Source organism: Homarus americanus, unplaced genomic scaffold, assembly GCF_018991925.1.
Source record: "Homarus americanus isolate GMGI-L3 unplaced genomic scaffold, GMGI_Hamer_2.0 scaffold34360, whole genome shotgun sequence".
NCBI classification, from domain to species: Eukaryota; Metazoa; Arthropoda; class Malacostraca; order Decapoda; family Nephropidae; genus Homarus; species Homarus americanus.
This window is the reverse complement of record NW_024739403.1, coordinates 518372-530385: the sequence shown is the minus strand read 5'-3', so window position 1 is coordinate 530385 and position 12014 is coordinate 518372. Positions and strand designations below refer to the sequence as shown.

General features: G+C 42.6%; 1 protein-coding gene across 6 annotated transcripts in view; it reads left to right on the top strand.

Moving 5' to 3' along the window:
- Nucleotides 1-6883: 6883 nt before the first annotated feature.
- Nucleotides 6884-12014, top strand: part of LOC121874678 (DNA topoisomerase 2-like) — a 74387-nt gene continuing 69256 nt past the window's right edge. For 2 of the 6 annotated variants that reach the window (XM_042378920.1, XM_042378916.1), the window contains exons 1-2: nt 8234-8352; nt 10970-11111. In XM_042378920.1, the coding sequence (XP_042234854.1) occupies nt 8326-8352; nt 10970-11111 (169 nt within the window). In that variant the 5' untranslated portion in view covers nt 8234-8325. Of the gene's footprint in view, nt 7468-8230; nt 8353-10969; nt 11112-12014 lie in introns of those variants that run through there. The other 4 variants (XM_042378918.1, XM_042378921.1, XM_042378917.1 and 1 more) reach the window with 4 other exon arrangements.

Below are 12014 nucleotides of genomic sequence, written 5' to 3'. Positions count from 1 at the left end.
AGGCCAGTGCCCCGCCGCTCCTCGTCACATAGACCTACAGTTTCCAATCCTCAATTTACACTTTTGTTTCTTATGGTTCTCACCTGAACACTTTTCGGTATATTGTCACTCATGTCCTATAAACACATATTTTAATCCTAAATTACACACTAAGGTAAGGTCTTGGTTTGCTAGTGCTTGGGTAAATGCCTGGGATTATAATATCAACGGGGCATCTGAGGCGGGTACATGACGCGCCTTGAAACAAAGGCTTAATGTTCATGGCGGGGGTGTATCAACTTCACTTAAAAACTGTAATGAGGGATCCTCCTCTCACACCTTGCACTATTTGAACACAGACATAAGATTCTCTGATCACTGTACCTGTCGTGGGTATATGTCACGTGAGGCTACGAGGTGTATTAAATTCATACCGACGCATACACGATATTTCCTTTCAAGTATAGTTTCTAGATCACTGTCAACACCTCACATAGTTCTGATACATTTATTCTTTTTCCAGATCATTGTTCTCATGTATTTTCATATGATATCTGTTGGAGTTATGTTCGCTACACGCTCACAGACGTAAATAGTAAGACCTTCAAACCCTGATCCACACTTAGTCTTACAGTACACTAGTCCGGCTCAACTGGACTTTAACATTCATCTTATGCCTACCCTGAGTGATCCTTAATGCTATGAATACATACACTTGATATATAACTGTACCTGGGTACAATACAACACATGGTCTAGGAACCTTGAGTAGGTGAGTTGTCCTTTCTCAATGTTTCTCGTTTTCTGAGGTTCTACAAGCGCGGTGCATTTGAATGTTATGTAGCGTAATATGAATTAAATGGGATTTTTAGGGATGACAATGATGTGCGCAGTACACTGCTACAAGTCATCAATGCTTCGTGGACAGCACAAAGACTCCCACCGGAATGGAAGAAGGCAGATATACAGCCCATTCCGAAGCCCAGAGAACCAGACAAACCGAGGCCCATCTCCCTTCTCAGCTGCATAGCGAAGACGGGAGAAAGAATGGCTCTCAACCGACTCAAGTGGAAAGTAGGCAGCCCACACCCTCACATCTTTGCTTACAGAAATTGCTGAAACCTTAACGCTCCGCGCCGAGATACTACTCGGCACAGTGGACTACAAACTGTGACTCTGGTGCCTCAAACCTCTGAAGGCACTGAACTAACCAAATCCTGGCCATTACAACGATGCTCTACGCTGAAAAAAGAAGCGTCAAAGGAAGGTTGCTGGGGTGGATCAACTATAAGAGAAGCAAGTACTTTCAGGGCAACCCTCGCAGCTACAGGGTCCATAAAAACGGAACTACAAGGAAGCATCCTCAGTCCAATGCTGTTCAATGTCCTGATCATCTTGTCAAACTTCCTTTCAGACAATGGCCATTCTATGCTATGCAGACGACTTTGGCTTATAGTAAGAGGATCAAACAGACTAGCCAACACCAACACGCCGAAGGAACCAGCAGACTGGACTCAAAGATAAATCCAGCAGCCAAGGTGGAAAGCCGGTAGCATGCTGGGCCGCAAACAAGATGCTCTCCATACAAAACACGCCGGTAGTCTGGACCAACACCCACCAGTGTCTTGGAATCTGGTTTGACCAGAAACTCACTTTCAAGCCGCAACTCGAGTATCTCAGGCACAGGACGAAGAGCAGACACAATATAATGAGGTCGCTCACCAGCACAACCGCAGGAGCAAACTTCCATGTGCTCAAAGCCTACTACACGGCCGCCATCAGATCGCTGGTAGATTACAGTGCTCCAGCACTCATTGGACTGAGAGAAGACCAGATAGCTAAGCTAGAAGTCATCCAAAATAATGCTCTCAGGACCATGCTCGGAGCAGCCATGTGAACCAGAATTTGCAATTTGCAAATGAAAACCGAACTACCACCCTTGGCAGTACGAGTCAAGCAGGTGACAGCCGGTCTCCTCGCCAAAATCTGTAGATCAGATAAGCCCACAGCTGCCAAAATTCGAATCAGTGTCTCCCTCCACCTCGACCACAGAGTGCGAGGGGCCACCTGGTCGCACGAGGCAAGCGAGGTCATCCGACACCTGCAAGCAGAAACACTCGTCAAGAACAACCAAGACATACGAGACAATGGTTACGTAGTTCCTCCACCATGGAGCCCTCCACCAGCTACATTCAAAATTACCGACCTAGGCGATAGTAAAGCCAACCTCCAGAAGGAGGACCCCAAAAAAATAACTCTGGAAGCCATAGCCACCGAGACACCGGCTGATGCAGCATCGTACTTCACAGACGGCTCGGTGGATCCAAAACATCATACATCCGGAGCGGCCTTCTACACCCAAGGTCAGACCCTCCGATGGAGACTTTCTAATGACTGCTCCACCCTACAAACAGAGTTGGTAGCAATCTCAAAGGCCCTACAACACGCTGCAACACAACACAACAAGTCCATCATAATTCACACGGACTCGAAACCGGCCATGCAGGCGCTGCAACACAGTCAACCAAGAGACAACGCCCACATCATAACCTCGATCCTCGCACAGCTACAGGAATTCCAAAGACAAAACCGCCCAGTCGTCTTACACTGGATTCCCAGTCATGTAGGGATCGGGGGAAACGACGTGGCAGACGAAGCAGCCAAGGCAGCCACACGTTCTAGTAGCGTACACATTCAAGTTCCAGCAAGCGTGCAACAGATCAAGAATCACCTCAGAAAGACTAGCAAGCTCCACATCAAAAAGAGCTTCCTTCACGCATTCACCGCTGGTTCCCAATCAGCCAAATGGTACCTGGCGGCTACAAAAGGGGAACCACCTTTCGCTGACAAGAAAACACTAAGACAAACCCAAGTCAGCCTTCATCGACTACGACTAGGGTACAAGTGCTCCTGGCAGATGATCGGAAATGACGTCATGGAATGCACCTACTGTCAGGAGCCAGCAGCCAACCCGCTTGAACACTATCTCCTCGACTGCGAAGTCACACAAAGCCTCCGAAACAGAGTTCAAATCTCCCAAGAAGCACACACAACACCAGCGGCCACTCTAACCCGAAAGGCCCATACAGACCACATTCACGACCTTCTCCGGGTCATCACACGATACCCACCACCCAGATAGCTTAGAAAGTATCCTCTCCCAACAAGTGCGGACCCCAGTTCGGGGGGCACGCCACTCCGAAACTGACCACGTCCAAGAGTGGGGGTTGGTGGTAAGCGTCCACTGATCGGGGGTCCGCTCACACTTGCAACCTGCAGTATCCTTCCAGTCTGCAGGTGGGATCACCTCCAATCCCAATCCGGTCTGGCTGCTCCAGCCGGAACCACCAAACGGGCCGCCTATAGGCAAAGGCCCGTGTCGGACTACGGTCCGACAATCTCAACAACAACAACAACGGTGACCTGTCTCTTTCTACCTACACCAACTAGCCAGTAACGAGCCCTCCTCCTCCTCCGCCTGTCTGGCGGTCCTCACTCCCGCCGGCGAGCATGGCGACCCACAAGCTGGTCCTCCTCTGAGCATCCTCACCAACCAGCACTCTCTACATCACTTTTACTTTACTTTTATCCTCTTCGCCACTGATCGGCTTGTTAGCCGCTTGGGCGATCGGTCACGTCTCTTTTCATTTATATTCTTCACCAAAAGATCGGCTCGCTAGCCGCCCGGGCGATCGGTCACGTCTCTGTCACGCACTGTTGGCAAATACTGGGCATGCACCGGCTCCTGAATGTACCTGAACCCGCTCCAGTGTTGGTCAAGTCTTCTCTTGAAAGAGCTCACACTCGGTGCCGTCACAACACTCTCTGGTAGATTGTTCCAAGAGTTTACAACCCTCACTCCGAAAAAGTTTGCCCTCACGGTTTTCTGGACTTGCGGCTTCTTCAATCTTGAGCTTGACCCCGAGGCGTCCGCCAGCTCCAAGTAAGGACACTCAACTGAGTAGTGCCCCTGAGATGCTTATACACCTCAACCAGGTCCCCCTGCCCGTCTGTAGTATAAGCTAGGCAAGTTCAGGCGCTCCAATCTCTCAGGGTAGCTGAGGTGCCGAAGTGCAGGCACCAGTCTGGTGGCCCTCCTTTGAACATTTTCAACCAACTGACAGTCCCTAGCATATCTCGGGGACCAGATGGGGTGACAGTACTCCAGATGGGGAAGCACTTCACTCCTGAAGATCGTCACGAGGGACGGACCGTCTAGATATCTGAACGACCTTCTTATAAGACCCAATAATTTATTTGCCTGATTTACCTTCTTCTCACAATGGCCCGAGAACTTCAGCTCATTGTCAACATACACACCTAGGTCCTTCTCACACACAGTCTCAACTAGTGCATTTTCTTCATCCTGTTGGGACATATGATACGCCTCCTTACCGTTGGTACGCCCCAGGTGCATCCTCTTACACTTCGTGACATTGAATCTCAGCAGCCATTTCTTCGACCATTCCTGGAGCCCACAGAGGTCCTTCTGCAGCTCTTCACAGTCCGCTTGGTTCTTAATTTCCCGAAATAACTTGCCATCATCGGCAAACATTTGTATGGAGGAGTGTACAACGTCAGGCATGTCATTTATGAAACAAACAAACAACAGCGGGCCCAATACACTACCCTGCGGTACCCCACTTGTTACAGGTACAGATGACGATTTCGTGCCATTAATCACCACACACTGCTTGCGGTCATGTAGAAAGTCTTCTATCCACGCGAGGACATTTCCCCGAATTCCGTACCCTTCCAGTTTGATTTTCAGCCTTTCGTGGGGTACACTGTCGAAAGCCTTGGCAAAATCTAGGTAAATATTGTCGATATTACCACCCCGTTCTAGAATATGGGTCCAAATATCCAATACCTTGAGCAATTGTGTCAAGCAAGAGCGCCCCGGCATAAAACCGTGTTGGCAATCTTTTACAAGGTTGTTTCGTAGTAGATGTTCCATCGCGGCATCTCTGATAATACTCTCAAGTACTTTACATATTATGCTGGTCAGGCTCACCGGTCTATAGTTGTTCGTGGAGTGACTATCGCCCTTCTTGAAGATAGGACTCACATAAGCCACTTTCCATTCACTGGGGACCATTTGTTCATCCAGGCATTTACAAAACAGAATCTTCAGGGGCTCTGCAAGCTCGTTGCACAGCTCTCTTAGCACTCTAGGATGCACCATGTCAGGTCCGGGACTCTTATGGACCTTTAGCCTGGACAGTTTATTTCTAATACCCTCTTCTGTGAACACAATGTGGGTCAGTGCTGTGTCGAACCGTCTGTCCTCAAACGCAGGAAGGTTAGTTGCATCCTCTCTTGTGAACACTGAGGAAAAGAAGCTGTTCAATGCCTCAGCTTTATCCTGGTCAGAATCTGCGTAACTACCATCTTCAAGCCTCAGGTCTGATACTCCTACTCGCGTTTTCAATTTCGACTTTGCATAGCGGTAAAACGCCTTTGGGTTTGACTTGACCTCGCGTGCAACCAGCCTCTGGAACTCCTTTTCAGCCCTCCTACACTCTATCTTTGCTTGGTTTCTGGCTCTTGCATACATCCTCCTGTCTTGCTCATCGTTTGACCCAACCCACGTCTTGAATTTCTGGGTTTTCTTCTTAATTTTGTCGACCGCCGCATGGTTCATGTGTAGGGATCCCCTCGTATTCCTAGAAGCACTGGGTTTGGTCGATCAAATGGGTCATTTTACTAGTTATGATATTCAGCGTAGTGTCTGCGTTCTTGTACCTTAATAAGTCAGGCCAGTTGATACCCCTCATCTCTTCCCTCATCCCATTGTAATTTCCCTTGTAATATTTGCACCTTGGCCTGGCCTTATCTTGAACTAGGTAACAGTTAAATCTGAATGACAACACTATATGGTGACTGGTGCCAACTGGGGCAAGGTGTTCCAGTTTGGCCACCATACCCTCCTCGTTTGTTATGATGAGGTCAAGTGGCTTGGGTGTTTGCTCCCCTCTGTAATGTGTCGGGTCTCTCACATGTTGGAACAGAAAATTATCTCTCAGAGTTTCTACAAAAAGAGTAGCAGGATTATTCAAGTCATTCGGGGTGGACTCGTTTCTCCAGTCGATGTCGCCATAGTTAAAGTCCCCCATGATAAGGAGGTGGCTGGGGTTGAGCATTGCTTGTAACCATGCTGCCTTCCCAGTACCAAGCTGCATTGTACATCAAATACAACATGTATACAGAGAGCACATTGTGAGTTTCCTTTCTCCATTCCATCCTGAGTGTGAACCAAACATCCTGAACCCAACAGTGTCTCGCATGAAATACAAATAAAGGGTCTTACACTAAAATCTGATTTTACTGTCTGCAGTTATCGTGTCTAAATAAATTGAAATTATTTTCCTCATTTAAAAAGTGATCATAGGATGATGTTCAAAATAAATAACGCACCTAATGTTATGGAAAAATCAATTGAAGATAAATGATGGCAAACGAGCTGGTAAACAGTACAAAATTGTGTACATGATGCCCCGACCGAAATATTTTGAAATGGGTTTCATATACAGTTCTGCTGAGGCGAAAACAACTTCCATTGTGCATATTTAAAATTGTATCAACGAAATATTGACAAAATTTATAAAATATAAAAAAGAATCTAAAATATAATAAAATATAATAAATCACGTCAGTGTTCGATCAGTAAAGAACACAAATTGAAAAGACCGCGACGAGGTAAAAATGAAAAGATACCAATAATTGTTTATTATGCCAGTTTTCCCTCGCCATTTCACTTGATTCATGGCTAAAACTGCATTATAAATGTATATTGATAATAAATTCATTAAATTCTTATCCATGAGATGACGTTATTAATAAAAAATATTATTATTTTGTTATTATTTTTTAAATCAGCTTGGCAGCAATCTCCTGCGTAGCGAAGCGAGTAATCATCTTATGCGGTAGCGTCTATTCGTTAGCATCCAAGGACAACAGTGAATTCTTTGGAAAGTACATATAAGTGAAGAAAAAAGCTCACCATTACTATTTATCAGAAAATATACTTGCTCAATGAGGCGAATGAATGATTTAGGCGTAAACAGAGTAAATGTGGTGCGTTGTGTGAAGGGTTTGTGGGTGCGGGTCAGGGTTGGCGGTCGGCGACAGCGACAGCGCGAGTCGGGAACTTGTGAGCTAAAGCTTGGCGGTCTTTGTTCCAGCACCACACTCTCCCAGCTACAGTAATCCCTGATTCATTTCTTAGGCACAGTAATTAGTACCCGTGCATTGTGGGGCGTGTGGAGTTCACAAATGTTGAATAGTGGCGAGTTTAACGAGGAAAACATTTTATAATTAAAATCATAGAAGTGAAATGTAAATGGAGTGTGTGGGAATTCTAAGCTAAATATCCCGTTCGGGAGAACAGGATCCGGCAGAGTTTGTTGTAATTTGCAGCTTCAGCAGTGTGATACTGGTGGGGTAGCTGACAGATTCTTCAGCATCATGCCTGCTGTAAATGGAACGGTAAGCAACAAAGATTTTCTTAGCTCTTCAACGTGTTTTATAAAATTTCAATCTCCCATTTCATTCTATACATGTTTTGTTGTCAGAATTAAAAAAAAAATATTACATGGTATTATTTATCATACCTTAGTTGTAAATAAACATTTGTTAGGTCATGATAATTGTCGTTTAAGGGTCAGTAACTATTTTCCTGATTTTTGCAAGGAAAGTCAAGCTTTGGTTCTGTTCAGTATTGTAACATTGTGGTTTAAATTAAATAGAAAATGGAATTACTGGGTGTCTTTAACGCTTTCACATTTATAAGTTATTATCATGATTTACTAAACAGGTGTTCAGTTTATAGTATGGTTGGCTGGGTGTGTAATAAATATTGTTGTGCCGGTTTGATTGTCAACTGTAGTGAAGCGCGCCACTTACTAACGGTTGCGGGACACGAACAACAATGCATATTTAAATGAAACAATTATAATTATTTCAGAGTGATATTTAATCTTAAGGGGTTGTAACAGAAGCGTCATAGCTCGAAACATAGTGCCTGTTTACGCGAGACGTTGTTGTTCTCTAAAACAAGAAGACATGTTGTGCACAGTCCCGATGTGTGGCATGGGTGTCACGTGACTGGCAGCGGCGGCGCTCATTGGCTGCCTCAGACTGGCGGCGGCGCTCATTGGCTGCCTCAGACTGGTGGCGGCGCTCATTGGCTGCCTCAGACTGGTGGCGCCTAAAATTTCAAGTTCAAAATAGCCAGCTGGACCTAGGCATGGGGTTACAGGTCACGCCCCCTCCTTCGCTTTTTGCTCACTCTGGCGACTGTTTAAGGAGACCATAGTATATGTTGTGCATTAAATCTCTTATAAGATGCTGTTCAGCCAGATACCACTACAGGTGTGCCATTGAATACTGTTTTTGTACAGGAGCCAAGGTCAACTTGGGTTAATATTGCAGATTACAGCAACCAAATGTAGTACCTAACCTAACGTAATGTAATATAAGTAAATGATAATAGAAAAAATAATTAAATCCATTGAGTGTCGTGAATTTCCGGGATTCAGAGGTTGTTGTTTACTTCAATATTACCCAACTTGGATGTGGGTGACTTGAGATTTGGTCTGGACAAAAAAAAAAAAACATGGACAGAAGCCCTCAGTAAAAGTGCAAAATAGGCTAGGTTATTGGAGTCTTTTGATATAATGTAATATTTTATATAGTGGATATTTTGCCATGACCGGCTAAGTTCCTACTAACGCTGTTTTACCATGAGTGCACTCTGATCGGCCAAGTACCCTCTCTTAATATGACAGGGGGTCCGACTCCCGCCGAGGAAGTTAGATAAGGTTAGGTAGGTTTCTTTGGTTGGTTAGGTCAGATTTTAGTAGTCTCCTTTTATAATAAGATCATCTGCGGAAAAAATTACCCAAATCGAACAACAATTGGTTAGGTATGTTTATAGCTACACAACGATTGACTAGTGGAAAAATTTATGCCTAATTCTGTCAGAGTCACGTTCACATCGTTCTTGCGTTGTTTGTCGGTAATGGGCGATTAGCCAATCAGAGCGCACTCATGGTAAAACAGCATTAGTAGTAACTTAGCCAGCTATGGCAAAATATCCACTGCCACTTTTATATTGTAAACCAACCTAACCTAAAATGAATGGTAAAATTTCACTTGTTGCCACTATGCAAAATCGAAGTTGAAAATAGTTTTTCTGGTAGTTTTTGATGTATTATGAACGAATTTGACCATTTCTGGTGTAAATCAATTGTTAATGAAATTAGCCCCCTCCCATCACAGAATCTAGAGATTTGCTGTAAAAATCAAGGTAAAAAGTGTTAAAAACATTGAACACCATTGGAAAAACAAAACCCAAGCCAACTTAACCTAACAAGTTAACTGGTACGAGCTTACATAATAAAATGTTAAACATCGTTTCAGAAATGCCATTGAAGAAAAGTATCTTAGAATTGTCAAAACTACTGATTGCAACTAAAATTCCCTTGTTTCGTTTAGTGGCAACAAGTGAAGTACCTGTAATACAAAATGAATAACCTAATTAGCAGTGGAGGGTCCAGGAACTGGCTCAAGAGGCTGAAGTAAAAACCTATTGGTTGAAAATGAAACAATACAAAACAGGGCTTAAGGGCCAAAAAAGTGAAAGTTAACAGAAATTAAAAATAGAAAAGAAAAATATATTAATCTACACCAATATTATTCCATTAGTGACAATAATATAAGTGATTATATTTTGTTAATAACAATGAGATAAAGGAAAGCTTTAATTTATTTACCCAATAACCACTGGGTAAACACTGGCTCCTCAACTTACAGTAGTAAAGAGACATGGTTTTTCTAGAGGTGTTTTTTACGCTCTATTGATAATTTTGGTTTATGTTTCGTAGAGACCATGCATGGAACTTTATATTGATTCTTATATCGGGATATAGAACAAAACAAAATAGGCACCGGATACTGTATGGGTATGGCAGCTGTATGCAAAACGTCAATGTCTATTGGTACTGCAGCCGTATACACATGCGTGGTGCGCAGACCATACAAGAGTTACTGAGATGGCCTTCTTTGTGACTAACCTAACTATTAGCAACACAGTCTGTCGCTATGGCTGTAGTACCTACTGTATATTCAATGTGATTTTTGGCGTATGGCAATTTTTTTTTTTTATACTTAGATTTCTGGTGTCATCCGCGAATAATCGAAGGCTGCGAACTGTAAGGGCATGCTGTATTATGTTATTTCCTGTCTGAAAATTCAGTATTCAAATGATTTTCAAGGAACCTATCTCATTTGGATAGCAAGGGATGTCCATACGTAGTTTGGTTTTCTCTGGACTTTCTAAGTTCATCTTATTCCACACTTGATGTGTTGTTGGAGTTGCCTAATTTCATAGTCTTTCTATTAACTAACTCTTTTGTGTGGTCATTGTTAGTTATTAAAAGTTCTTTCATATCTAAGTTTTAGTCATTTTGGTATTAAAATATAACAAAGTGTTCGTATTAAAAACGAGAGATTAAAGTATTTTACAATGCAGTATAGCTACTGTATGTACATATGGCAGCTACCAGATGAAAACAGTTTACTCTATGTATGTACTGTATAATTATATATATTTTATGAAAGATGACCTGTATTCACCTAACCTAATACTGTACTGTATTATTAATAATATTTAGATTACTGTACAGACCCTAAGTGAAAGTGATTCAAATAATTGGGACCCTTGTATTTGGTGCATGGTATGTTTCTTTTAATTTTACCCTTGAAATTCTACTGAAAGATAATGGGTTCAATAAAACAAATGAGAGGTGTTGCACAAATGTGGTTTGTGTTGATTGGTTTAGATATTAAAAAGGAAATATGTACCCCTGTATATTTTTTACTCCAATAGTTTGTACTGTACTGGGAGTGCTAGAGTGCTATCTGAATTGTCAATCCTTTATTTCTAGTTTTGTTTTTAAATTCATGTGGTTTATTTATTTATTTTTAGGAAGTACCAAACAACATACCTAACCCCATGGGGGTGGGTAATGTGCCAAAACCAGCTAAGAAGAATGCAAAAACTGTGGAAACAGTATACCAGAAGAAGACCCAACTTGAACATATTTTGCTCCGTCCTGATACTTATATTGGTAAGTATATTCATGTAATTGTTTCATTATACTGTATCATACATTTGATTCAGTTATCAACCTGAGGATTTGAGGCTACTGTACTGTACTTGACATTGAGGCATGGTAGGTTTACTTAATTTCGATCAAATTAGTGTGAGATGAAAGGATTAATACTAGAATTATATTATTTTACAATTACTGTACTCGCTTTTTCGTGATTTATTTTTCTCTGGGATGACGTGTTCGGGCGTCAGTGCCAGTTGGACGAGATTATCTTGGATATCAATATGCGTCACGGTGTGCTAGTGTTAACACTAGGGATCATTCACTCTTATGTGGTGGTTTGATTTAATGTAAATGAAATTTTTACATCATGATCAGACACGTCACTGTTGCATATATTTAATTTTCTCTAAAAGTTCCTGGTCAAATCACTTCAAATTTTAAATCCACTCGTGCATGGAATCAAGTTTTAAGGCTAGGCGGCAACTCGTCGACCTGTGGTGGACAGCACAGCCTCCAGTTAAGCGTCTGGCTCAGTAAGCGAGAGGTGTGTGTGTCCAGGGCGTGATTTAAAAAATGGCTACCGTGGTGTTTGCATCGCTATCTCCGAATATATATATAACATACATCCTCTGTATTTATTCTTATGAAGTGATAAAGTGATGTGTACTGAAATATTTTTACTGAAATAGAGAAATATTCTTTTAATTTGTGAGACATTGGTACAATGGCCACGTTGCCAAGTGGACGTTATCTCCAAATATTTATCAGTTACAACCTCGATATTTATTCTTATGAAGTGATAAAGTGATGTGTATTGCAATATTTATACCACACAAAACCATGTCATAATATGTATATAGACTCAGCTTAGAAAAATAATAAGTGATGGTAAAATGTACTGCAGTACAGGCAAGC